The sequence below is a fragment of the Rousettus aegyptiacus genome, unplaced genomic scaffold (genome assembly GCF_014176215.1).
Source record: "Rousettus aegyptiacus isolate mRouAeg1 unplaced genomic scaffold, mRouAeg1.p scaffold_m13_p_5, whole genome shotgun sequence".
Taxonomy (NCBI): domain Eukaryota; kingdom Metazoa; phylum Chordata; class Mammalia; order Chiroptera; family Pteropodidae; genus Rousettus; species Rousettus aegyptiacus.
Window position 1 is genome coordinate 2,687,731 of NW_023416308.1, and position 26,735 is coordinate 2,714,465.

At 67.1% G+C, this 26,735-nt stretch overlaps 1 protein-coding gene across 23 annotated transcripts in view; it reads left to right on the forward strand.

Annotated features, from left to right (window-relative positions):
• The window catches only part of NCOR2 (nuclear receptor corepressor 2), a 255,049-nt gene that overhangs the window by 117,514 nt on the left and 110,800 nt on the right, over window positions 1-26,735 (forward strand). For all 23 annotated transcript variants that reach the window (XM_036221357.1, XM_036221362.1, XM_036221361.1 and 20 more), the window contains 5 exons: window positions 8,003-8,203; window positions 13,566-13,693; window positions 15,520-15,697; window positions 22,114-22,293; window positions 25,795-25,908. In XM_036221357.1, the coding sequence (XP_036077250.1) occupies window positions 8,099-8,203; window positions 13,566-13,693; window positions 15,520-15,697; window positions 22,114-22,293; window positions 25,795-25,908 (705 nt within the window). In that variant the 5' untranslated portion in view covers window positions 8,003-8,098. The remainder of the gene's footprint in view (window positions 1-8,002; window positions 8,204-13,565; window positions 13,694-15,519; window positions 15,698-22,113; window positions 22,294-25,794; window positions 25,909-26,735) is intronic.

The following is a 26,735-nucleotide window of genomic DNA, read 5'->3' on the forward strand; positions in this document are numbered from 1 at the left end:
CCCCTTGGCCTGAGCACCTGGCCAGCAGTAGTTGCCAGGCCTGTGGGAGGTGTGGGCCCCTTGGGTCCAGACTGTGTCGTTTAGCTGGGGGTCAGGAAGGCGATTGCGTGGGAGGGCCGTTGTGGAGTGGGTGGGCCCCCCGCCGGGGGCGTGCTGCTGGCGAAGCTGTTCTTAGCGGCAGAAACATTTGTCCTTGTCCACGTGGGGCGGAGGACGTCCCCCAGAGATCTGCCCTGCGATGCTAGGGACGACCCCGTAAATTCTTCGGGAAGCTGTTCTCGAGGGCCCTGCTCGCGTGGAGGGGTGGGGGGGAGGAGGCGTTTCCGGCCGCCGCACAGCTGGGGACACCTTTGCCAGATGTTGGTGCAGGGCGGTCGGCAGGGAACGGGCCGCTGCCTTCCTTCCCGAGGGGTGGCCTCCCTCTCCTCCAGGGCCTTGGCGCGGGGCGTGCTGCCTTCCTTCCCGAGGGGTGGCCTCCCTCTCCTCCAGGGCCTCGGTGCGGGGCGTGAGGGACGGGGTGGAGGCCGCAGACAGGTGGGCCTGGCCTGGCCCGGGGGCCCAGGGCCCTCTGGGGTCGGCGGGCAGACAGCCTCAGATTGGCCTCTCCCTGTGTCCTGGCCGTCCGCGTGGGCTGGAGGGGGCCGTTAGGGCCTGAGGGGACGTGGCCCAGGGAGGAGGCCTTGACTGTGGTCCAGCTCAGCGCTTGGCCGTGAAGGACGGCCGCGAGCTGGCCCCCGGCAGGGCCGTGTCCTGCACGGGCCGGCCCTGGCGCAGGGCTCCGCCACAGAGCAGCAGGGGCCCGGCCGCGAGGCCGCCCCGGGCGGGCGTGTGGCTCGTTTTGTTATTCTTCTTTAAGTCGTGACAGAAGATTGAGCGTTTCGGTCGCCCGTTAGCGCATGGCACGTCGGCGGCCGGGACCCCTGCTGGCTGTGCGGCCGTCACCTCGGTCCTCTCGAGAGCGTCGTCGCCTTGCACAGCCGAACCTTGGCTCCCGCCAGCGCTGCCCGCCGCCCAGCCCGCCTCCCGGGCATCTCCCGAGCGTGAAACCCCGCGGCACTCGTCCTCCTGTGTCCAGCCGTGCCCTGTGGCCCTTTCCCCGGCCATGGGTCCGTGCCCGCCAGGCGGCGAAGCGCGGGGACCTAAGACCCCGGCCCCGCATCCCGGGCTTGGGGGCGCAGCCGCGGCCGCCCCCATGAGTGGCGGGCATGGTGTTGAGCCGACACAGGTCGCCACTCTCGGTCCTGGCCCCCGGGCGAGGGGCGAAGCGGTTTGCCCAGGTCGCACAGGGGGTGCCGGTGGCACCCCCTCGCCCCCCCCTTCCGCTGCCCGGACACCGCGCAGACTGTGGAGCGGGGGCCGGTGGGAGACGCGGCCCCTCCCGGGGCGCCCCGGGTGTCTGGAGGACGGACGAGCGGGAGGTCGGGCCGGGAAAGACGGGGCGGTGTGCGTGAGGTGCCCGGGGGCTGAGCGCGGCGCGGCCCCGGCTCCCCGTGGAGCCCTGTGACCCGGTGTGCGGGCGGGCTCGTCGCGGCCGTGGTTTGCCCTCTCCTTCTCCTTCTCCCTCTCCCTCTTAGACGGGGAAAGCCGTCGGGGAGGAAGCGATTTCGAGCAGGTCCTGCGGCGGGGCGGGGGCCTGGGCCGTGCTGGTCATCGCCCAGTGGACGCACACGCACCCTTCAGCTGCAGACATGGGGGCCTCCCGGGCGGCTCCGGCCGGCCCACTTCCCGTCTGCGCCCCTGGGAGGGGGTGTGGGCGGGCGAGTGGGGCCCGGGCCGTGGTTTTGGGGAGCGGAGCCGGGCTGCTTCCTGGCTGCGTGATCTCGGGCAGCTGAGTCTGCCTCTCAGAGCCCGGCCTCCTGATCCGCTGAATGGGGGCGATCATGTTTGGCGCCCAGTGTGGGTGCCTGTGGTGGGGTCCAGCCTGCTGGAGGGGGGCTGTGCGGAGCTGGGAGGGTGGGAGGCGGGATCGGGGCCGGTCACGGTGGAGCTTCTCCCAGGGGCCCGTCTTCGGGGAGGGGAGGGACGGGGTGGGTGCCGGCGTTTGCCACCCCAGCCCGCCTTGTCCCCGTGGGTTGGCGGAGGCCGCGGCCCTCCAGCGGGGCTCTGTCCTGTCTCCCCGCGGCCCCTGGGCATTCGCCCCCTCAAGGGTCTGAGGCGGGCTCTGCTCAGGCCGCTGTATCCACCTCCCCAGATGCCTGGACCCTGTGGGCTGCGGGGTCCGGTGGAGGGGGCGGGGTCTGGCCACACAGCCCCAGCCTGCCGAGTGACCTCGCGCACGCCCCTGCCCCTCTCCGGGCCTCAGTTTCCCCATCTACAAAAACGGGTTGTCGAGTGAGATGTGCACAGCCAGGTTTTAGGGCCGGGAGGCGCGGCCGCCCTCCCCCTCTGTCCAGACCCTGCGAGGCCCAGCTCACTCCCGGGAAGGGGTCCCCTCCTGCGTGACCTTCTGAGCGGGGACTCGCTCTGTTGTCTGGTCAGTCCGCTTCACCCAGCCTCAGTCCGCTCGTCTGCCAAGTGGGGCTGGCAACGCAGCCCCCGTCACCGATGTCACCGATGGCGGGGTCGTGGGCTCCCCGCCCCTGCCCCGCCCCCAGGACTCTGAGCAGCGTGGGGCGTGACGTGGGGCGTGACATCGGCAGCTCTTCCCTGGGCGTGAGCTTTCCGGAGCTTTCCGTCTGTCTTGCCCCAGGGACCCACCCACCCACCCGTCACCCATCCTCCCCTCCTCCCTTTCTCCCTCCATCATCCATCCGTCCATCCCGTCCCTGGCGAGTGCCTGGCTGTGGGCTTTCCCCGTGGGGACGGGCCTGTCACTGGATGCCAGCTCTGATGGGCAGGCCTTTATGTCTGACCGCTTCAGGGCTGTGGGCCCGGAGCCTGCACACTGACCAGCATGGGGCAGAGACCCATTTGGGATGCGTTTGTCTCGCCTGGTCCCAGCTTGGGGGGTGGGCAGGGGGCAGCCCCGAGGGCAGCACCCCGAGTTAGGCTCTCAGGATGGTGACCCAGACGCTGTGCCGGGCCCTGGGCTTTAGCAGCAAACAAAACAAATATTTACCAAGCACCTACTGTTCTGGGTTAAATCGTGTCCCCTCCGAAATTCCGGTCTACTCGGAACCTCGGAATGTGGCCTTATTTAGAAAGAGGTCTCTGCAGAAGTGCCTGTTGCGATGAGGTGGCCCTGGAGCGGAGCGGGCCCTGCGCCCGATGGCTGGTGCCCTTGCGAGAACAGGGGGACTCCGTAATGCAGACGCAGAGCCGCGGAGGAGAAAAGGCCCCGTGGCCACGGAGGCTGCAGCTGGCGCAATGCCGCCACAGGTCGGGGGGCCCCGGGGGTCACCGGGAGCTGGCTTGGACGAGGCGGCCCCCTCCCCGGGGCCTCCGGAGGGAGCACGGCCCTGCCCGCACCTCGCCGTTGCCGTTCCGGCCTCCCGAGCAGCGAGAGGATAAATTCCTCCAGTGTGTCACAGCAGCTGAGGGGAACGAGTGCACCTACTGTGCGCCGGGCGCCGCGCCCCCGGGGATCCAGCCGTCCATCCGCACCAACGTGGAGCAGCCTCCGTGCGTCAGACGCAGTCCTAGGTGCCGCGCGGGGGCCGACGGACCCTGCCCCCCGGTTCCCGGGGCAGCGCGTGTCTGCGCCGTGGCAGGCTGGTTAGGGGCGCGGGTGGGACAGCCGTGTCCCCTCTGTGGGGCCCGGAGCTCCTCCGTGATGAGCACGCACACGCGTGTGTAGGTGCGTGTGCTGGGGGCTTCCGTCCTGCCTGGCGGCTCCCCCCGCCCACCACAGGTTCCTGCCTTGCTGCCCCTTCGTTCCAGGGAAACGACAGGCTCACGTGGTGCAGATGGCCCCCCCCTCACGCATCTCCGCAGTGCAGGCTCAGCTCTGGAGGCTCCCCGCGGATTTCAGCAGTTCTGTCGCCTGAACACGCCCCCCCCCCGTCCCCCGAAACATCCCAGCCGCAGCAGGCTGTAGTTACCCCACTCCCCGGGTCCGAACCAGGCTGCCCAAGGCACAGAATATCCGTGGAACACGTCTCGGTGAGGCCTCGGCACGCCCGCCCGGGCCGGAGGGGAACATGGGGCCGGGAGCCCCCTCCCCAGCCTCAAGGGCCTCTGCCCAGTGGGCTAGGGTGGACGCGTGTCAGGGGCTCTGCCCACCTCTGCTGGACAGGGCCGTTCACCGAATACCTGCTGTGTGCCGGGCGCTGTGACTGGCCCTGGGGTGCGGCGGAGAGTAAGGTGGACGAGAAGTCAGAGCCCGGGCAGCGTCGGAAGCCACGCAGGGGATGGGAACGGGGCTCGGGTCAGCAGCTTTGTGGGGTGCTGCTGTGCTGGACCTATAACTTGTGAGGCTGTCCTGTGGGCAGCCGAGTGGCCGCTGCTGTGTGCTGCCCCCCGGGGGGTAGCCCGTTCATGGGGTGCCCCTGCTGTGGGCCGTGTGGGGACCCCCACCCCCCCGGCCCTGCCTGGAGCTTGGGGTGGCGGTATAGACTACCTGGTGCCGTGGCTTGTGCCTCGGATGTAAGGCCTATGTAGGGCTCGGGCCCAGAAGCGTCCCATGCCACCAGGCCAGGCACGTCCCTGACCTCGCCGAGCTCCATCCTTCGTCCTGGAGCCCTGACCTCGCCCGGTGTGCTCGCTGAGCACCTTCTGGTTGACCGGGCACGCGCCATGCTTCACGGGCGGCCGAGGACGGCGAGGCGCAGAGCCACGGGGCAGCGTGCCCGAGGGGGGGAACGCAGGGCTCCCGTCCCCGGGGGCGCCTCGGCCCCGGTCACCACGCGCCGGGCTGTCCGCCTGTAAGGCCATCCTGCCATCTGCCACACTTGACCCTCTCCGTCCCCGCTGCCCCGGCCTCCCCAGCGTCGTCTCCTAGGGACCCTTTCCTCCTCCCTCCGCCACCGGCGCTGGCTCCCCACGGCCCCCACGGCCCCCGGGGTAAAGGTCGCCCGCACGCGGCCCCGTCTGCACCCCCTCCCCCGCAGCCGTACTCTGCTTCCCGCCGCCGTGGATGTGCCTGTTTGGCGTACGCAGAGTCACACGCTCCGCGTGGCCTGCTGTGTTCGGCTTCATCCCCGAGTAGTGTTCTCAGGGTCCCCCATGCCTCCTCCGCGTGTGCCGGGGCCTCGCCCCTGGTTAGGGGGGACCCTGCTCCGCGGCGCGGCCGGACCACGGAGCATCCCTTCGTCGGCCGAGGGACGCTTGGGTCGCCTCCACCTGCGGCTGCTGTGAATAGTGCTGCTGTGACGTTTATCCGAGTCCCTCCTTTCCGTTCCTTTGGGCGTGTGCCTGGGGGTGGAATTGTTGGGTCGCGTGGGAATTCTGTGCAGCACGTTGAGGAGCTGCCAAACTATTTTCCTATATAAATTTGTTTGAGTTGGCAACAGACGTGGCCGAGGTTGGGAGGGGTGGATATTGGGGTCTATTTAAACGAGCTCGTGGGGAACAAGGGAGCTTGAGGTCCTCACAGTCCTCCAGCTTTGGGGACAACCTGCATGTGAGGATGCTGGGCCAGGGAGCCGGTGGGCCGAGACTGTGGCGGGTGGGCGGGCCGGGCTTCAGCCCCCCAGTGCGGACACCCCGCGAGGTTCGCGGGAGTGGGAGGCCAGCCAGGCGCGGGCTCGGGGTTCCCCAGGGCTGCTGGAAAGGGCGTCACCTCCCCACTTTCCGGGGCCCGGATGCCGCGCGCACGTGGCAGGCGAGCCTGTGGCAGGAGCCTGCCGCCCCGGCCAGCATTTATCTCGTTAGGCAAACGAAGTTAGAAAAGACGCCACCGCCTTACGCAACACAGAATCAAAGGGCACTTCAGAAGCGGCCCGTGCTGCCCCGGAGGCCCCTGGCCCTGACCCCGCGTCCCCATAGGGGCCGAGCAGGGGCCGAGCAGGGGCCGAGCGGGCAGCTGTTGAAGACCCGGCGGGAGGGCGGACTGGAACGTGCTCCGCCGCTGCGGTCGGCTGGAGTCCGCGGGGTCCGCGACCAGCGGGCGCCGGGGGAATTCCGAAACGGGCCAGCACTGGTGGCCGCACCTGCCTGCGCTCCCAAGGCCAGTCCGCTGCCCCCCGGCTGCAGGACCGTGGCCGCCGGGCTCCTGCTGCCCTCCCCCCCCCCCCCCCCACACACACACGTCCTGGGACTGGGCTGCGCAGTCACAGCACCGTGATGGCGGTCACAGCAAGCTTGGCCCCCGGTCCGTGCCACACACGCCCTGTCTCGGTGGTGAAGTCCCCAGGGGTGACGTCCTGGGGTGGGGGGGGGGTTGCAGGTGTGTCTCTCTTGGCTCTGGGCTTCTTCGGCTTTTCAGTGTCAGAAAGACGGACGGCCCTCGTGGAAGGACGGCCTCCTCTGCGACTGCCTCCTTCCCTGCGTCGGTCGGAGCTGTGGTGGCAAGTGACAGAGCCCCAGGTTGGGGTGGTAAAGGCAAAATGCACGCCCGGCCCCTCTAAACGGAGACGTGGGCTTGGGTCCGCCTCAGGCGCGGCCGCCGTCAGGGCCTGAGTGGGCCCCTCCAGCCTCCAGCCCTGCGCTCTGGCCTGCCCGTCGGCCTCGTCCTGGGGCGGGCTCCAGGCTGTCATCCTCCCCGCCGAGACCCCCAGGGGAGAGCCTGTTCCTGGTTCTGGCCACCAAGGCCCACGGTGACTCTCATTGGCTCAGATCGGGTCACCGGCCCAGGGGAAACAGGAGTCTGATTGACCAGGCCTCGATCATGTGACCATCCTGGTGCCTGGGGAGTAAAGATAGTTCTGGAAAGTCAAGTCTGCAGACGCAGAAGAGGGGGGTGGGTACAGGGATGCGGTCGGGGCCGCCAGGGGTGGGGCTCGCCCTCCTCTGACCGCCATGATCTCGGCGTCCACGTCTGCCCTCCAGCGGGCAGTGGAGAACCAGGGCGGCCACTCCCACGGAGGACAGCTGTTTTGGGGGGGCAGGGCGCTGAGGGATGCCATTGTAGAAAGCTGGGGTACCTTCTCTTTACCGATCACAGGAGGTCGCGCGGGGTCCCCCAGGGGCTGGCCCTGGTGCCACCTTGCATCTTTCTCGGCTCCGGGGGTGTGGGAATGGGGGGGTGCACGTGATGAGGGCCTGATGGACACTCCTCCTATGGGTGGCCGAGGGAGGAGGGCGTGGGCCGAGGAGCCCGCTGTGACCGGGCGGGGGTGGGGGCGGAGCAGCGGCCAGCGGGGAAGGGGGAGAGGATCCCGGGGTGGTGAGGACTCCCAGAGGTTGTGGGTCTCCGACCAGGGCCTCGTCACCCCCTTGAGTTGAGTTCTCTCTTCTTTCTGGGTCTCAGCCTCCCACGCGTGAAGCCGGTGGGCGGTTCTCGAGCTTCCGTCCTGCGTGGACGTGGGTGGTCGCCCTCTTGCCCCCCGGGAACCTTTGGGGGGGTCCACATGGCTCTTGTCCGTGTCCTCGGCTGTTTCTTCAGCGTGGCCCTTGGGTCCCAGTCCCGCGCCCCCAAACTCAAGCCTGCTCTGCCCCCATGCTGTAGCGTTACCCTCCCGCAGAGGGTCCCCAGGTCTTGCCTGGGGCCACCCTGTGTGTGACTTGCGTCCTGCCCAAGCGGCTCGTGTCCCCCGCAGCCCAGGACGGGCACGTGTGCCTCCTGCCTTCCGCGAGCTGCCGGACGCTCTCGGGGAACTTCGCCCCGGGGACTCAGAGTCCCGCCGAGGCCTGGGGCTGGGGCCGGGGCCCAGGGGGCTTGGGGGCCACCGGGGTGGTGGGGCACGGCTGTGCGGTTGGGGTTCCTCCGCTGGCTGCGTGTGGACCGTGGTCGGGGGAGGGGCGCACGTCTCCCCGACGTGTCTGGTGGGGCAGCCGCTGGTCCCGCTGGGATCGGGTCCGGCCCGCCATGTCCTGTCCCCGATGCTGTCGGTGGCCACGACGAGGGCAGCTCTTGTGCCCGCACACTGGAGAGGGGGCTGGGGGCAACCGGGGTCCCCGAGGAGCTCTGCCCCCCGCCCCCAACCCTCCGGCTGACCTCGCTGCTTTTCCGGTTTTCCCTCAGGTACCTGTGACAGGGCGGCCCGCGAGCAGATGACAAGGACTGGCGTTTAATCCTCAGTGGCCGTCGAGAAGGCGCTCTCCCCGGGAGGCCACCGCCATGTCAGGCTCCACGCAGCCTGTGGCCCAGACGTGGAGGGCCACCGAGCCCCGCTATCCGCCCCTCGGCGTCTCCTACCCGGTGCAGATCGCCCGACCCCACACGGTAAGGGCCGCCGGGGCCGGCTTCGGGGCCCTCTTCTGTCACCCCGTCCCCACCCTGCTCCCTTTTGTCCTCGGAGTCGGGGCTGGCATGGCTCGCTGTGTCCGATCGGGGAGTGGGCGCCTGGGCAGAGACGCCGGCCCCTGGTGAAGCCTCCTAGCCACCGCTGTAACGCTGGGAGAGGGGAGACGGGCCGGGCTGGGCTGGGTCTGCCTCTGAGCCGACAGTGGGATTTGTGCGCAAACATGGAGCGCCTGCTGTGTACACTTTCTCACAGCTCAGCCCCTTCTGGGCTCCTTCCTTACTCTGGGGTTGGGATGGCGTTCCGGGGACCATTGCCCGCAGCCCCTCTGGGATTGGGGTGGCATCCCGGGGGCCATTGCCCACAGCCCCTCACCTCCCTTGTCCTTGGCTTGGTGTTTCCTCGCCATGGTGACGCTTGTGGCCCTAAGGGGCTGAGGCCCAGCATGCATCCTGTCTCTGAGTCCCGATCTGGGGGTTCAGGCTGTTGGTTCTGCTTATCATGGGGGCCAACCTGCCGGTGAGGGGAGCAGGGACCCCATGATCCACTCTCCTCGGCTTCACCCCTCCGCCCCCCCTCTGCATGGGGCCCTGTTTTCCGCCTTCACCTTTAGGTGCCTGAGGGTGGGCCTTTGGTTCTGTCTTGTTGGCATTTATCGGGCACCTCCTGTATACCGCATCCTCAGGTGCTTGCAGAAGGCTCTCCGAGTCCTGGTCCTGCCCCGTTTGGCCGCCTGGCTGCTTGGCGCGGGGGTCACGCGGTCCTGCAGCCGCAGCCGGGGTGGCGGCTGGCTCTGCTGGCTTGTGTGTGGGCATGAGTCTGGCCCACTGGCTGGTCCCTCCTCGTGAGACACAGAGAGGAAATGGGCTGGGGGTGCATTTCCCTCGGTGAGCGAAGCGTGTTTGCATATGAACCCGCTGGCCCAGCCTGGGGGCTTCCCGTACGGTCGCCTCTTGAGGGCTCGGGCCCCCAGGATGCTTGTCACAGCCAGTGCCCGACGGGGCCCTGTGAGAACTGCCCTGGGTGGAGTCACCGGATCCCACAGACGGCCCAGCGAAAGGGCCCCTCGCACCGTCGCCCCGTTCCGCAGATGGGGGGCGAGGCGGGCGGTTAGGTCACGGGGAGAAGGCGTCTGCCCGGGCGCCGCTGCCATTGATGGGGCGCCTCCCGTGTGCCCGGGGCCGCGGGGCGCGTGGTTACTGTGTGTGTGGCCCTTGTCATCGCCACAGCAACGCCGGCAGCCCCGACACCAGGAACGAGGCCTCTCCTTCCTGAGCGCCCCCCCCCCCCCCCCCGGTGCACGGGGCGGACTTCCGTCCTGGGCCCGTGTGCGCGCGGTGCCTCTGCTGCTTTCTCAGCGCCCCACGGGGGACCCGTGGCTCCCCATTTTCAGGGGAGGGAGCAGGACAGGGGACCCCTCCGAGCCTCAGTCCTCCATCCGCATGTGGGGGCGATGGGAGCCCCTGCTCCCGGTTCTCACGGGGACCAGATGTGGCGGCCCCTGTGCGTCCCTGGGCCGGCGCGGGGTGCGTGCTCAGCCCCAGCCACCCGGCACGGCCACTCTCAGCTGCCCGGAGGTGGGGCAGGGGCCCAGCAGACGGCTCCGGCTTCTTGTCCCCTCCCGTCTGGGTCCAGCTGCTCTCCTTCCGTCTCCTGTCCCTCTCTGCCAGCCCTTGGGGGGTCCTCCCGCTCCACGGCCCCTGCCCCTCGTCCTGGCCGGGTCCTCTCTGTCATTTGGGCGTCACCAGCTGACCCCAGACACCTATTCTGCCCCCACCCCCGGCTGTCAGTGATGCAGGGTGTGGCTGGACCGTTCCCAGTGGTCATCACACCCGCCAGGCAGGAGACGGAGGCCGGGGGTGAGCGGGGCCCTGGGTGGCTGCGGGGTGGGGCGTCCCTAACCTGTGTGGTGGCCACAGGGGGCCCTGCTCCCTGCCTGCTCCGCCTTGTGCTGCGGCAGCCCAGTCAGGGGTCTTGCTTATTGCTGGACGGCAGGAGCGGGGGCCGGGGTCTCGCTGCCCCGGGCGTGGGTCGGGGCTGCAGCTGCCTTCCCTCGGCTTCCCGCCCTCCACCCTAGCAGTCGCGCCCCTTTTCTGAGTCCTGGGAAGACAGGGTTGGGGAACGGCACAGAAAGGTGGCTGCGGGGGGCAGGGGGGGCCCCGATGCCTCGCACGGAGGCCGAGGCAGGTGTGCTGCGGTGTGGGGCGGGGCAGGACCCTGTGACCTGTGACCGTCCTGGGTCTCAGCTCACTCCCACGCCCGCTCCCGACAGGCTTGGCTCCTGGGGTGGCACCTGCTGGCCCCGGAGGCCTCCAGGGCGCTCTGGGCATAGGGCTGCTTTGACGGCCAGTCCCCTCTGGAGCCTGGACGATCTCCAGCTGTGGCTCTCAGTCCCTGTCCCTCCTGGGTTGCTGAGTGACATCGGCTGCTCACTTCACCCAGCGGGGCAGCCTCGGTTTTCCCATCCGTGCTGTGACGTCGTGGGTCTGAGCGAGGCTCTTGGGGCGCCGAATGCACGGGACAGTCATTTCTTTCCCCCTGGCGGGGCACAGGAAGCCCCAGGAGGGCCCTGACTCCCAGAGGGGTGCTGGGAACGGCCGCCTCTGCTGTCTGCGCTTTGGCCTGTGTCATCTGCTGGCCGCTGGGGTTATGCCCAGTGCGAACGGAGGCGTGGTTCTTGGTGTGCTCGCAGACCACGGCCGGGGGAAGGCCCCGTCCCCGACCAGCCTCGGGCACGCCCCACGCCTCCGTGGATGTCGGTGTGCTCGTGGCTCGTGGCTCGTGGCTCGTGGAGTCTCGTCTGCCCCGCCTGCATGCTCTCTCTCTGCCCTGTTCCCTCCTGCCCAGTATCAGGTCCCCACGTCTTTCCCTGAGGGTCCTGGACACCCTGGCCCTGAAAGTCTCCCAGGATTGAGGATCCTGATAGACCCCCCACCCTGCCGCCTCCTTGCCTCCTTTGGGGCTTTCTGGGGCTCAGCTTGATTCTGTGTTTTCCCCCAAGGCCCCTGGAACCTGAGCTCTCCTGGGCTCCTGCAGTCCTTGTGCCGAATGAAGGTGTTGAAGCCGGGAGACACGGGTCTGGGTCTCCAAGCTACTTCCTGCTTCGTGACCTCTGTGCCTCCCTGTGGACGGGCCGTTCAGGGCACGGGCTCTGGAGTCGGAGGGCTGTGCTCACGCCCTGCTGCAGAGATCCCAGGAGACTTGGGACGAGGGGCCCCGCGGCCCCGTGCCTCAGTTTCCCCGCTGCTGACCGGGGGTGGCTGCGGGATGGGGCGGCTTGCATGAGCTGACGTGTGCAGAGGCCTTCGCCTGGCGCCCGTGGCAGCGGCTCGGCGGCGGCTCGGATGACTCCACTTGCTGTGACGACGGCGTGGCCGCGTGCTCTTCGCTTTGTCCCCAGGGCACACTGTGGGCTTTTCCTCTAGAGGAAGGGTGGCTGTCACAACTCCTTGGCACCGCTGCCGTTGTCTTGCGAAAGCAGCTCAGCCAAGACGTAAAGCCGTGGCCGTGGCCGCGAGCCAGTGACAAGTGACGAAACAGGCCGAGCCTGGCTGTGGCCTTGGGCCGCTGACTCCTGCCCCAGGTCAGCGTTTATCAGACTCTCTGGGGCAAGGGCCAGTCTGCTTACTTAATTCCACTTCGTCACACACCGATCCACGGTCCTACTGCGCGTGACCCTGTCCGCAGATGCGGGGGGTCGAGGCTGAGGCCAGCAGGCCCAGGGGTGGACGTTGGTGTGCACATGGTGGGAGCAAGTGGCCCCTCAGATGCTCCTTAGAGGGACTTTGCTGACGAGCTCATCCCACTTGGCTTCTGAACTGGGAAGCTGAGCTCAGAGAGTTTATGCAGTGGCCCGTCCCTGCCCACGCCACGCGGGCCCCACGTGTCATGGGGCTCTCCCCGCCTCAGCTGGTGAGTGTAGGCGCCGTCCCGCTGAGGCCCTCCCTCCCCCGAGGGGCTGGACTATCTGTCTCTCTGCCACGTGGCTCATGTTGATTTTGTGTGCGACCCTGGCAGGCTGCAGGGTCCTGGCGGCCCTTACTTCCTGCCTCCAGCCCTTTCTTCTTCCTTCTCCCGCGCCCCGGTTTGTGAGTACCTGGCGCTTTGGGCTAGACGTCGTGGGGTTCGGGGCGGGGACGGCCGAGCCCTTCTCTGCCTTCTGGGAGCTGCCCTCAGCCTTGGGGTAAATCCCTGGGGGAATCAAGGGGGCCGAGAGGTAGGAGGCACAGAGGCCGCCTCCCATCTGGGTCAGTCACCTGTCTCTAAGATGAGGACGCTGAGGGTCAGAGGGTTTGAGTGATGCACAAACGAGCACCTCTGGGCCGAGGCCTTGCGGCCCTGGCTGCACACAGGGCTGCCCAGGAAGGCCTCCCCGCCCCGCTTCCGGCCGTGGAGGGTGACGGCGTCCGGCGCGATGCCCGCGGCTCCCCCCCTCTGGCCTCCCACCTTACACACGGTGCTCAGGGTCTGAGACACATACGTTTCCCACACGCCTGCCTGGTGTCGTCCGGTTCTCTTCGCAGAAATTACTCATTTTAAAAAGATTAGGCCAGGCAGAAAAAGAATGACTGTAATTGTCATGGAAAACTGGGAGAATTATAGGACAGGTGCCAAGAAGAAAAGAAATCCCACGCCATCCCCCTGTGCCGTGAGCACGGCTCGTGTCAGACATCACTAACCGATTGCCTTGCACAGTGTAACTGGCTGTTCTAGGCAGACAGAACTAATCGATTTGGATCGGTGCACGAATAAAGCCTGTCCAGGTCTCTCCTCTGAAAGACTTGTTTCTATCTTTTCTTTCTCGCAGTCGAATGTTTCTCGGATCAGGGTGTGCTGGCCATCGGGGCGCACCTGACTCGTAAACGTTTGCTTTTTCCCTGGGTGAGGCCGGAGAACGACGGCATTTTACTGAAGAAGGAGTTTTTGGCTAAGGCTTATTCTGACTGAGCTGTGCTTACTTTACGTCTGTGGGCTTGTCTGTTGCTTCGTGGCCTGGGCTTTGAGCCCCACAGACCCTCCCCTGGCGTGCGAGGCCCGGGTCTCGCCGTCCCACATGGACCCGGGCTCGCTGGGCACCCTGGCCAGGCGAGAGGCTGCACTTTTTCCCAGTAGTCTCTGCCGACGGGCAGGCTCGTTGTCTCGTTTGGGAGGTGGGCAGAATCGCAGAGTGCCCACTGCAGGCCGGGCGAGGCGGTGTGTGCAGGCCCGAGCTCAGCGCTGTACATGCCGCTTCCCACTGGCCTCGGGGCCAGGCGAGGACGTGGGCGGGCCCTGGGCGGGGGACCCCTCACCCCGCCTCCAATTGTGCAGCGGGCACCCACTCACCCTGTCCTCTGGCTGCAGGACGTCGGCCTGCTAGAGTACCAGCACCACCCCCGAGACTACACCTCGCACCTGTCGCCTGGCTCCATCATCCAGCCGCAGAGGAGGAGGCCCTCCCTGCTGTCTGAGTTTCAGCCCGGAAGTGAAAGGTGAGGCTCGGGGCCACGGAGCTGTTTCCCGGCGGGGGGGGGGGGGCATGCAGGAGCAGGGGCTTGCCGGGCTGGGCTGGTGTTGAGACGAGGGGTGTCTGGCTGTGTGTTTGCCCCGAGGCTTGGGGCAGGGGGTGGGTGGTGGGTGGTGGGCAGGGAAGAGCCCCGCGGCCTGCAAACTTCCCGCGGTGGGTCTTCAGTGGTCTCTGGGTGTGCGGCCCAGGCAGGAGGGAGTGACCAGCAAGATGTGGAGGGCGAGGCTGGGTCGCTGGTTGGGAGGGGCCTGTCCACACCTGGGTGCACACGGGGAGCCCCCTCCTTCTCCCACTTTGTCCTCTCCCTTTTCTCTGAGTCCTTTCCTGTCCCCTGGCCGGCAGGCGAGGCCCTCTGGTGTCTGCCTACTGCGGGCCCGCCTAGTTTCACTTAATCCAGGTGGGGGCGTGAGCCAGTGTGGCGGTGTGGGGACCCCCGCCGCCCGACCCTAGGGGCCAAGGCCGGAGCAGGGCCCCCCAATGCCGGAGGCAGCGGCAGCGTAGGTGGCTTACGGTCCTCGGCATCTGACCTGTGCTGGCCGTCCTGGGCCGCGGGGGTCGGGAGGGCGAGCTTCACGAGGAGGATGGGGTGGTTTTGCGCTTCGGAGGGGCAGGATATCACTTCTGCTCTAAGGTCCTTCGGGCTGTGTGTAGGGGCTGGGGCACCACCGAGGCCCGGCCGGCCCATCGGCTGGAGGCTGCGAGGTTGACGGGTGCCCTGCGTTTACTCACCGTGCGGCGCACGCACCCCGCAGGTGCCCCACGCAGGGCTGCCACCACCGAGGGCCAGGGCGGCAGTCTTCCAGGAGAGGCAGGTGCACTCGAGGGGGCCGACGCCGCAGGGGCGAGGCGGGGTGGGGTGTGGCCGCTGGGCAGGGAGACCTCTGTGGGGGGGAGGTGCCCCGTGCAGAGACGTCGGGGAGAAGGGGAGGCATGGCGGGGGCAGGCGTGTGAGTCCCAGCCAGGTGCCTAGCAAGTGCAGGGCCCTGAGGCAGGAAGGAGCGGGGCCAGGTGGGCAAGGGCCAGCCAGGGCGGGGCCTGGGCGGGCCCTGGGACTGGGCGGGGCCTGGCCGGGTGGGGGGTGGGGGTGCGAGTCCGGATCCCAGCTGCGCCGATGCCGATAGGAGAGGGCATCGCGGGCAACGCTGTGCGCACGCCGTCCCCGCGCAGGCGCGTTCGGGCTGCCAGGCCGCGCGCTGCTGCTGGCGGCGGAGGCGGGGCGTCCTGTCCTGGCTCTGCCCCGCCGTGCGTGCTCAGGCCGGGCCGGGTCCTCTCTGGGTCGGCTTCCTCCTCCGCAGACTGGCAGGGAGGGGCAAGGGGAGCCAGGCCGGCGTGGTGAGGCTGGACAGCCCTCCGCGCAGCTCCGGGCAGCCGTGCCGAGCAGCTCGAGTGCTGCCACCGGCTGGTGACGTCAGCCCGGGTGGGTGATGTGCAGATGGCACCATGTGCATTGTCATCTGCGTGAGGACCTCGGTGCTTCTCAGATGTGATCGCACCCACGGGTCACCTGGAGGTCGTCTTGTGTAAGTGCAGAGCGTGACTCAGGTTTGGGGTGGAACCGGCCTTCTGCATCACCCGTGGCTCCAGGTGGGGCTGGTGCGGCTGGTCCTGGGGCCGCCTCTTCCTCTAAACGCAGTGGGTGAATGTGGACGGCGAGGAAGGCAGCTCTGTCGGAGTCCCGCGTGCCCTTGGACAGGCGGGCACTTCCCTCGCGAGGTCGGAGAGGGCCCGGTGCTCCGTGGGTGCTCGGCAGGGGGCAGTAGGCGTGACGCCTTGTGCCCTTGGCTCCTGCAGGTCCCAGGACCTTCACCTGAGAACCGAATCCCACTCGTACCTGCCGGAGCTGGGCAAGTCGGAGATGGAGTTCATCGAGAGCAAGCGCCCTCGCCTGGAGCTGCTGCCCGACCCCCTCCTGCGGCCCTCCCCGCTGCTGGCCGCCAGCCAGCCCGGGGGCTCCGAGGACCTGTCCAAGGTAAGGCCTGAGCCCCAGCTGGGCGCTCCGGGGCTGGTGGGCGGGGTGCGAGGTGCAGGGGTGGCGGGAGGGACAGCTTGGGCGAAGGCTGGTGGGGTCTGGGTACAGGGCTGGGAGGCGGGGCAGCGAAGGGAGGAGGAGGCAGGCGAGGAGGCAGACGTGGTTCTTGGGGTCATTGCCTGGCTGGAGCGGGGCAGCCCCCCCCCCCCACGGGTGTCCTGGCTGCGGGGGCCACCCCCTCCCCCCGTGTCCTAGGGGGCTCTGTTGTCACTCTCCTCGTGGGACGGACAGCCACGCGGAGCTGGTAGGAGCACGTGCGTGCGCAGACCAGGCGTCGGGGTGCAGCTGCGGCCCCACCCCCCCAAGCTCCGCCCGCGGAGCTCACGGCTCTCAGCCCGCAAGCGCGTCTGGGGACGTTCCGCGGAGGGGCCGACTGCGGCCCCCGCGGCGGAGTCTCGGCCAGCAGCCCAGGCGCTTCTGCGGGGCGCCCTGTGCCCGGAGCTGTGGTGCACGGCAGCGCCTGGGCGGGGGCGGGGACTGTGGCCGGGGGCCGTGCTGGCCCCGGGGCTGTGTGACGAGTGTCCCCTCCTTGGGCGCTACGCTGCTCCGCAGGGACGCGTGAGTGCGTCGGCGGCCTCCCCGCCGGCAGTGTGTTGCCGTTCATGCCGCTGCGGCTTCAGGGGAGGTGGGGGGGGGGGAAGGGAGCCAGGCCGGGGGTGGAATTGGCCCGCTGGGCCCTTCGTCGGGAGCGGGCAGGAAAGAGGATGGCGGTGGCGACAGATTAACGGTGACAGTGGCTGTGTGCCAGGTGCGAGCATCTTCTCCGCCCTGGTAGTGCAACCTGCCACCCCCATTGGTGGACGGCATCCCAGGTTCCGTGAGCAGAAGCCACCTGCCTGCGGCCGTGGGGAAGTCGGGAGGCCCTGCCCACGGGGTCGGCCTGCCACAGGCTTGCCCTCTGGCGCCCCGGGTGGGCCACCGCGCCCCCCCATTCCCAGGCCTGCTGTTCCCCCTCCTGCCCTTAGCACTCGAGTCTCCTTCCTCGTCCCTGCAGCCTCGCCTGCCCAGCCGCCGGGGAGGGGCCTCGCCGTATGAAAGCCGTTCTCTGAAATGGGGCCTGGGCAGCTGGGGGTGTGGGGTGCACGAAGGGGCCGCAGGGCCAAGCCAGCGAGGCTTCCTCCTTGCCCTGGGCACCGGATCCCCGAGTGGGCCATGCGCTCCCTGCACTCGTGTCTGGTTCTGCCCACAGAACGGCCCGGGCCAGCTCTCCAGAACCCGGGCCGGAGCCCTCGGGCCTGTGGGTGCTTGTGAAGGTCCGTGTCACGTGGCTCCGAATCCGCCTGCTCGTCCCTCTCCTCCTCGTGGCTCCCCGGGGGGCTCCCTCCCCTCCACGTCTGTCCGTCTGTCTGTGTCTCTCCGTCTGTCTGTGTCTGTCCCTCTCTGCCTTAGTCTGCCGTTCTCTGCCGTTCTCTGCATGTTCTGTCTGTCTGTCTCTGTGTCTGCTTTTCTCTGTCTCTGTTCTCCTCTGTGTCTGTCTGTCTGCCCGCCTCTCTGTTCTCCTCGTGGACCCTGGCGCGGGGCCCGGCTGGACCCACCGCTGCGGTTGCTCGGGGCCCGTGAGGAACGCGTGGAGGGTGTGAGCAGAGTGTCGGCAGCGGAAGAGGCCGGCAGAGACGGCTCCCGCCGCGGCCAGACGTTTGCGTCTGCTCTGTGGAACGCAGCTGGACGCACGAGACAGGAATTCGGTGGGATTTTTTATTTATTTTTTATTTTTCACAGCGCTCCTCCCTCCCCGGCTGTGTGCCTTTTTTTATATAAAAATGTTTTGTTTTCTAACACTTCCCTGCCTTGTGCCTCTGGAGTCCTGTGGCATCGGAGGCTTCCTGTGGGATTCACCCAACTTTGTTAGGGGACACGTCTGAAAGTCCCTTTGTGTGCCGGCTGACAGGGACAGAAAGCCCATGCCAGACGGACTGAACGTGAGCCCTGGCTTACACAACCGAGATCCGAGGGCTGGTCGACGGCGGGCACGGCCCTATCCAGGCGACGCGGTGTGCTCAGGCTCCATCTCCGGTGTCTCTGGGCTCTGCCACCTTCCACGTGGTCTTGGTGTGTTAACAAGAAGTCAGTTTGACACTTTGGGCCTCTGTCTTCATTCCTTTGAGGCCGCATTTCCAGCCCGGAGCTGCCCCTGGGGCTGGGGGTTAGTGGCTGAGTGCCTGGGCTGCCGGCCCCTTCCTGGGGCTGGGATGAGGGGGTGGGGCACCTGTTCAGCCCTCAGGCTTTTTCTGCCTCCTGTTTTCAGTTTTGCATAATGAGGTTTTTTTTCCCCCCTACACCTGCCTGCATTTTTACACAGGGACATGGATGGGGAAAATGGTGCCAGGCTACCCGGCGGCTGTTTGGGGTTTTGGTTTGCTGCTTTCCTCCTGTGGGTCTGGGCCAAAGTGAAGGCAGCAGCCATCAGGGGCACTATCTGGAGGCCTGGTTGCTAGGTCCCCCGGTCCCCCGGTCCCCCGGTCCCCTGGTCTCCCAGTCCCTCAGTCCCTCGTCCCATCCCTGGGACGCTCAGCCTCGGAGGGAGTGCTCTCTGCCTCCCCCGCACGCGCACACAGCATGACCTCAGCCGTGTGGAGGCGAGTGTCCAGGGGCGTTCAGGACACTCCTAAGACCCGTGCAAGGCAATGACCGCCTCCGCTAGTTCCGGGACGTTCTCACCGTCCCAGGAGGCAGCCCCGCGCCCATCGGCAGCCGCTCCCCATCGGTTCTCCGGGGCCCTTTCTGCCTCCCGTCTCTGCCTGTGCCTGATCTGGACGCTTCGTTCACATGAGTGGAGCCGCACGCGACGGGGCCTTCCGTGTCTGGCTTCCTCCGCTCAGCGACGTTCTCAAGCCTCATCCGTGGCCTGGTGGGCGTCCGCGCTCCGCGGCACTTTTGTGGCTGAATCGTATTCCACCGGGTGGATCCATCACGTTTTATTTACTTACCCGGTCGTGGTTGGAGCCACTCGTGCCTTTTCGGTGAGCGTGAGAGCGAAGCCTGAGCCTTCGGGACGAGCCCGCTGAAGCAGGCGACTTTCGCCCGTCGAGGGCTTGAGGCGGAGTCTCCACGGACCCGCCCAGTGGATCCCAGCAGCTGCACTTGCCTCCTCTAACCCCGTGCCTTGGGGACGGAAACCTTCATTTTGCTAATGTTGCTTTTGAGAATTATTCCTGGGTTGGCCTTGCAGTTTTGGGGTGTCCTGGCCCCCGAAGCCTTTCCATCCCTAGCCCTCGTTCTTGTTCTCTTCCTCTCCCTTCTCGGTCCTGGTGGGAGGCCGGAGGTGGGAGGGGAGCTGTTTCCTACAGCAGGTGCGCGACTGGGCTCCAGGAACCATGTTGCTAACCCACCTTTTCCCTCCGAGAACCCTGAGATGTGAATGGGACCACCGGGGAGACCAGCCCAGTGTCCTGGGGGCGTGGGGGGGTTGTGGGGGGGTTGTGGGCGGGCGGGTCCGATTTTGGGGGCACAGAGGTGGAGTCGGCATCTGTGCAGCGGCCAGCAGGTGCCGGAGGGCAAGGGCCACTTCGGGTTTGGTGTGGGAGGGCGTCGGGCGCCCACAGCCCCGTGTCCACCAGTGCAGCCCTTCCGGGGGGTGGGGGCAGTTAGGGGCCCGCACCTCTGACACCACATCTGCGTTCCTGCTGAGTAGTTTTCTGGGGAATTCTCTGATTTCAGGGGTCCTGGACCTTGGGGGGGACGCACCCTTGCTTTACGCCTGGCCACTCTGTTCTGAGATGTGACCGAGTGTGTGGCCTGGCCCCTGTTCCTGCCGTGGGGACCCCCGCCGCCAGGTCTTAAGCTCTGCAGGCCATGGCGAGTTCCGAGGCCTGTCCGCGTGTGCAGCCTCCTAGCCAGGGCGCCATTCATCGCTCTGAGGCTGGTGACCTTGGGCTCTCACCGGACCTCGCTGGGCCTTAGTCTTCCCATCTGGGAAATGGGGAAAACGGCATTGCCACGCCCCAGGGTGTTCGTGACAGCGACGCGCGTTAAGACTCGTGAACGGCTGAGAGCAGAAGTCGGCCAACGCCGTGCGCTCTGAGCTCGGTCCCCGGCCTGTCTCTGTGCGTCCAGTCTTGCTGGCCGGCAGGCATGCCCGCTCATTTGAGGCCGTTTTTCCAGCACGGTGGTGGCGAGTGGTTGGACAGAGACCGAAATGCAAAGTCTAGGCATTTTCCACCAGGTCGTTCCAGAACAGCGTGTGGCCGCTGGCTTAGAGCCATGCCACAGGCCTGTGCCCTCGGCTCTCGGTTTCCTCATCGGTGCAGTGGGATGAGCCGCAGAGGGGGCCTGGGAAGAGTCCAGCCTGGTCTCACCCCTGGGGCTCCCTGTGCGCGGTGGCCTGATCAGTGTGGAGAGCCGCAATGGGGCCAGGAGGGACGCGGCCTTTTCTGCGCCTCCCCTGAGGGTCCTGGCGTGTGGAGCTCCAGGGGGTTCCCAACACCGGCTCTCCCTGTGTCTCGGGGAGGGGGGACACGAGGCAGACCCAGTGTGACCCCGACACTCCCGGGCCCTGTGGGGGCTGAGTGTGTGTGGCCGAGGGGACAGGGACCCTGAGGATGGCTCAGTCTCTGCTAGCCTCGAGCTGGATACTCAGGGGCAGTGGGCAGCCCCCGGGCCTGCAGTTGTCACAGGAAATAATGTGTCTTCTGTCTTCTGGTGCAGCTGTCGTGGGGGCAGGAAGACAGCAGCCCGGAGCTCCTCCCGGGGCCTCCCCTGCCAGCAGCTGCCAGCGCGGCCTTGACAATGGCGCGGGCGGGGGCTGGCTTCCACCCGCCTGCTGGGCCTGCAGCGGGGGTCTGGGGCTAGGGCAGCCCCCGCCAGTGCTCGCGGGGGCTCACAGCATGTCAGGCTCTGAGCTGCGTGCTCCGCACACATTAACTGCTTCAAGCCTCACGACAGGTGGGGAGGTGGGACTTGTCCTGTCGTGCGGATGAGGAGACCGAGGCTGGGGGCCACCGCAGGATCTGCGCTCATCAGTTTGAGCTGGTGGGATGAAGGAGTTGATAAGTCACCCAAGGAAGGGTTCCCTGGTTTGTTGCACACGTTTTGAAAATAACTCTGTTTCACAAAGAGTAAGGAACACTCAGGGAAGGAAAAAGAGAAAAATATTGGAGAATAAAAAGAATTGGCAGCACGGACGCGGTCTCATAGTGTGGTGGGTCGCAATTCTGCTTACACGCAGAGGGTCCTGGCTTTGCACCCCAGGCGGAGCCATGGTCCATGGTCCACGGCCACGCGGCTCTGAACGAGCCCGGTGTCTGATCTCGGAAGCTAAGCAGGGCCGGTCCTGGTGAGTGCTTGGATGGGAGGCCACCTGGGAAGACCAGCTGCTGGAGGCGTAAATGACGATGATAAGTAATTTAAAAAAACTGAAAGCACTGCTCTCCGCCGCTGCCCCGAGGACCCCCTTTCCCCTGCCGCTGCCCCGAGGACCCCCGTTTCCCCCGCCGCTGCCCCGAGGACCCCTGTTTCCCCCGCCGCTGCCCCGAGGACCCCTGTTTCCTCCGCCGCTGCCCCGAGGACCCCCTTTCCTCCGCCGCTGCCCCGAGGACCCCCTTTCCTCCGCCGCTGCCCCGAGGACCCCCGTTTCCCCCGCCGCTGCCCCGAGGACCCCCGTTTCGGCCGCCGCTGCCCCGAGGACCCCCTTTCCCCTGCCGCTGCCCCGAGGACCCCCGTTTCCTCCGCTGCTGCCCCAAGGACCCCCGTTTCGGCCGCCGCTGCCCCGAGGACCCCCCTTTCCTCCGCCGCTGCCCCGAGGACCCCCGTTTCCCCCGCCGCTGCCCCGAGGACCCCCGTTTCGGCCGCCGCGGCCCCGAGGACCCCCTTTCCTCCGCCGCTGCCCCGAGGACCCCCTTTCCCCTGCCGCTGCCCCGAGGACCCCCGTTTCCTCCGCTGCTGCCCCAAGGACCCCCCTTTCCTCCGCGGCACCTGATCCTCGCCGTCGCCCTGCATGTGTGTTGCGTGTTTTCTGCAAAACCCGGTTTGCACCACTCGTCACATTCCGTGCCTTTGCTCGTTTGGACTGAGCATCAGGAATAAACCCCCAGGAGGGCCCGCGGGGGCCGAGGGCCTGGGGCCCACTCTCGGGGAGCTCGGTCTGGTGGGGGGGGCACAGATGGGATCGGTGGGGGGCTGGGGAGAGGCGTGTGACGGCAAAGGACGCGCTATGACTTGCGGGAGGACGGGGGTCTGACCTTCGCAGCGTGGGTCACGGCTGGGACGGGCACAGGGGCGGGAGGACAGGGAGGCGGGGCCGTCACGGCTGAAGTCCCGCGAGCCGGGGCCTGACGTCGGGGCTGGAAGCGTGGGGTGCGTGGCGGGGGGCAGCCGGGGTGGCCCCGTGCGGACCCCGTGCCCATTTCTCTCCGCCCCAGGACCGCGGCCTGACGGGCAAGCTGGAGCCCGTGTCGCCTGCCAGCCCACCCCGCGCCGAGCCCGACCTGGAGCTGCTGACCCCGCGGCTGTCCAAGGAGGAGCTCATCCAGAGCATGGACCGCGTGGACCGCGAGATTACCATGGTGGAGCAGCAGATCTCCAAGCTGAAGAGGAAGCAGGTGCGGCGGGCCCCGGGGTGGCGGCCGTGTGCGCCCGGTGCCGCAGCCTGGGCCGGGGCGGGGGCGCTGGGCTCTGCCCGCAGGCCCGCTTCCCTCAGGGCCTCTACGTTTGTCGCACGCGGTGCCGTTTTGTGCGTGCGGCGCTGCCCAGTGGGACTTTGCGTGTCGAAGGAAGCGTTCTCGGGCTGCCCTGTGGCGGCCACCGTGCGCCTCCCGCAGCTGGGGACGGAGCCCTTCACGTTGATTAGAATGCAGGGGGACGGACACTTGAATTAGCCACGTGGCTGCCGGGCGAGACAGCGCGGGGACGAGGAGACAGGGTGGAGGGCCGGGCTCTCCAGGTTCCGGTCCCTCTCCTGCCACCTCCCGGTGACCGGTGACCGGTGCCGTGGGCCGGGCCAGTACGCAGCCTGTGGGGAGGGACCGCCTGGCTCTGGGGTGTGGATGGGCGGGGCCCCCCCTCACAGGGCTGTGAGCAGGAAGTGGGGTCACGTGGTGAAAATGAAACCTCACGTGGCTGTCAAAACCTATGGAGACGTTCGCGCAAATGTTTCCCATGTTAATTCTATACCAGCATTTCCAACGTTGATTGGTAAGAGCCATCGGTCGCCTGCCTTTCCCAGTCCTCCTCACCTGTCCCTCCCTGACCTCTCTGGGTCCCTGCTCAGGTGTCCCCAGCACAGGCAACCCCGCTCCCCCGCCTTTCGTAGGAGCCCAAACTCCAGACGCCCTTTGTCCTGGGGCCCAGCAAGCCCCACTCAAGGCCCGCTTTTGTGAACAAAGCTTTCTTGGCACGCGGTTAGGTCCGTTTGCTTAGGTGTTGTCTGTGGCCGCTCTGCAGATGGAGGGGCAGAGTTGAGTGGTCACCATGGAGACCCTGGGCCAGCAGAGCCCGGAACAGTCGCTGTCTGGGCCTGGACGGGGAAAGTTGGCTGCCCCACACGTGACGACCTCACGAGGCGCCTTACTGCGCACCCTGCTCGGCTCCGTCGTGGTCTTCCCCCGCGGCGTAAGAGCAGGGTGCTCGTCTCCCTGTCACTGCTGTGCGCCGAGCGGTGCCGACGCTCACCCAGCGGGTGCCCGCTGTCCGCTGTCTGTGGGGTCAGCGCGGCACTGTCCTGACGTACTGGGGCGTGTCTGGGTCACGGCGGGGAACAGGGTCCCCCCGGTCCTCTCCAGGCGAGGAAGTGTGGACTCCGCGTGGGATCGAGGGCCACCACGGGCAGTGGTGTGAAGGCTGGTGACAGGAGAGTTGGAGGTGGTTCGGGGCCCCCCGAGCAGGTGTTGGGGGCTGTATGGGAGGGGGAGGGGCAGTAACAATCCCACGGGGGCGTCTGGGCTGTCTCTGGCCTGGAGGACTGGGACTTGAGGATGGCCCGGCAGCTGGGGCAGCTGTCAGTGAGGCTCGGCATTAGATTTCGACGTTAAATTTAAAATATTGGCATTTTTCTTGGCGCTAAAATTCACAAACCAGAAAAGCAGTCACTTTAAACAACAGTTCCGTGGCGTTGAGCACATTCACAGTACTGTGCAGCCACCCCCTGTCCAGTTCTGAGACGTTTCCACCGCCCCCAGAGGAGACCCCAGACCCGTTAGCCGCCGCTCCCCACGCTCCCTCCCCGCCGGCCACCCGTCCGCTGTCCGGTCTGCATCGGCCGAGTCCGGACGCGTCACGTCAACGGCCTCCCGCCACGCGCGGCCTTTTGCGTCCGGCTCCTTTCACGGAGCGGCGTGTCTTCAGGGTCCACCCTCACCACTGGCAGGCCCTTATTCCTCGCCGGCCGAGTCACGCCGCGTCGTGTGGGTGGCCCGCGCCTCGTTTCCCAGACACTGGGCACTGGGTGGCGCCCGCCTCTCGGCCATGGCGCCCCTGTTGCTGTGGGTGTTCGTGATCCCGTTGGTCGAGCGCCTCCTGCAGCCCTGTCTGGGACCGCCGGACCGCGGGGGAGGCGGCTTCCGTCCCAGACCACCTCGCTAAAGCGAGTGTGGCGGGAGAACGTGCCACTTGGACTTGCCGTTCCCCAGCGTCGGGTCTCAGACGGCCGTGTCCATGCCCCCGTCCAAAAACATTTTAGTGGTAAAAAATGCTAGCCATCATCCGAGCCTGCAGCGACGTGCGACCTTTTTGGCGCTTGTGGACTCGCTCCATGCGGGGTTGCCGCAGACCTTGGCTTTGCAAAGCCAGCGTCTGCGCAGTGCAGTGAACGAGGTGTGTAGAGGTGCGCAGGTGTTTCCGCGTCTCCCTGGGAGTCGGGCCATGGGCTCACAGGGTAACAATGTTTCATAACAATGTTTCATTTTGTGAGGAACTGCCACCACAGAGCTGGGGAGCTGGGGAAGCTGGGGAGCTGCGGAGCTGGGGGGCGGTCTCTGGGGCCCCTCGGGAGGGCCACCTTCTTGATGGGAGGGACGCCCCGCCCACCTTTTCAGGCTGTGTGCTTCCAGTTCTTGGCCTCATTTTGGTGCTTTTCCAGAAGCCACCACAAGGGGCGCTGCGGGGCTGAGGCAGCTCAGCTCCACCGGCCAGGTCTCTGTGCCTGCAGGAACCAGGACTGGATTTTCTGGTGCGTTCTGCGTTGCCCTCCCCTTGGCCGCCTTATTGGGTTCATAATGGTTTGCTCCGAGGTCATGGGCAGGCTGTGTGAGCATTACAGGCACAGAGCAGTATCTGATCTCACTCAAGATGCCAGATTGCATGTCATGGTGTGCATCGACCTCCTTTGTGACCTTGGGCCAGTGTCTTAAGCTCTCTGGTCTTTACGGTCCCTTTTTGGCGTAAAGCAGGCAGCAGCACGAAGGGAAGTCTCCTGTGGTTTATAGAGGAAGGTTTCCTGAATGAAGACCACAGGGCAGATGACCGTGATAACGGTGATGACGATTAGCTGCTTATCGGGTGCTACATGCTGCACAGCCGTCAGCCCACTTAACCTCCTCGCCGGCTCTCACGTGCAGAGGTTTTCATTATCCCCACGTTCCGAAGAGGAAAGCGAGACTCAGGGAAGTTCAGCAGCTTTCCAAGGTTGCACGGCAAGGCGTAGTGGGAACAGGGCTCCACGTGGGACAGCCTGGCCCCGGAGCGCATGCAGCCTCCCCTGAGGGTGACGGTGTCCGTGATGAACACGGTAGCAGCAGCTGGCTTTAGCGAGCTCCCAGTCTGTGCGTGCGCCAACTCGTCCGCTCCTCCCCGCAGCCGTATCCGGGAGGCACGGCGGGGTTGAGCTGCTCGCTTACGCTCACCTACGTCCCCGCCGTGGGGTTGCAGGCTGCAGAGCCTGGAGGCCAGAGCTGGCCCCGGGCTGGGCCCTTCCCTGTCGGGGGAGCCTGGGCCTCTCCAGGGCTCGGAGTTCCCGAGGGTGACTCAGAGGAAATGGTTAGCAGCCTGACTTCCTGTGCGCGGCCACCAGCCCGGGCCGCGTGGGGCCGCCCCTCGGCTGTGGGGGGTGCCGCCTCTGCTCCTTCCGCCTGCAGCTCACTCAACCCCTCTCTCTCCCCTTCCCACAGCAACAGCTGGAGGAGGAGGCCGCGAAGCCGCCCGAGCCCGAGAAGCCCGTGTCGCCGCCGCCCATCGAGTCCAAGCACCGCAGCCTGGTGCAGATCATCTACGACGAGAACCGGGTACGTGCGTCCTCGAGCCCGCTGTCTGCTCGCCCGGTGCTGGCTGCCGGGGTTGCCGGGACAGGGCCGGCTCCTCCCCGGGCCGCAGCGCGACTGACTGCCTGCCTGTGAGATGGGGACCGTCGTCACCCGCCTGCACACACGCGCACGCGCACACACACGCACACACAGACCCGGGTTCGTGAGCGGCGGGGGCCCATCCTGGTGTGGCTGCAGCCCGTTCTGCTCAGACGTGGCGTGGTGTGGACCGGGGCCAGCCCACGGGATGCAGCATGGAAATGTAGGCGTCGGGTCATCGGGCAGCACAGGGGCCAGCTGACCGGGGCGGGGGCGGCCACTTGCGCGCTCATGCAGAAGTTCCTGTCACACAGGCAGCGATGTTACTGTCGTTACCAATAACAGCACATGCTGATCAGCCAGCTTCTCCTTTTCTCGTGATGGGCCCGGTTCGTCACACAGTGGTCCCAGGAGGGTAGGAACAGTACCTGTTTCCATTTCACACATGGGGAAACTGAGGCCCGGCAAGGTTAAGCGACTTGTCCGGAGCCACACAGCCTAGAAGTGGTGGGCCTCGGGCGTGACGCTGTCGTCTGTCAGACCCCGGGGTCTGATTCGTCGGCACTGGCCTCCGCCGACCTTTGGTCCTGGAGGCGGCCTTCGGGTGGCTGGACACAGGGTGGGTGTGTAGCAGGCGGGTCCGTGGAGGGCGGCTGCGGGGTGTCTGGGCGGGGCTCGGTCTTGGGGGAGGGGCTCAGGGTACTCTGAGCAGAATGTCTCCAGGAGCTGAACCCCACGGGGGTCTGAGCTGTCCCAAAGGAGGTCCTGGT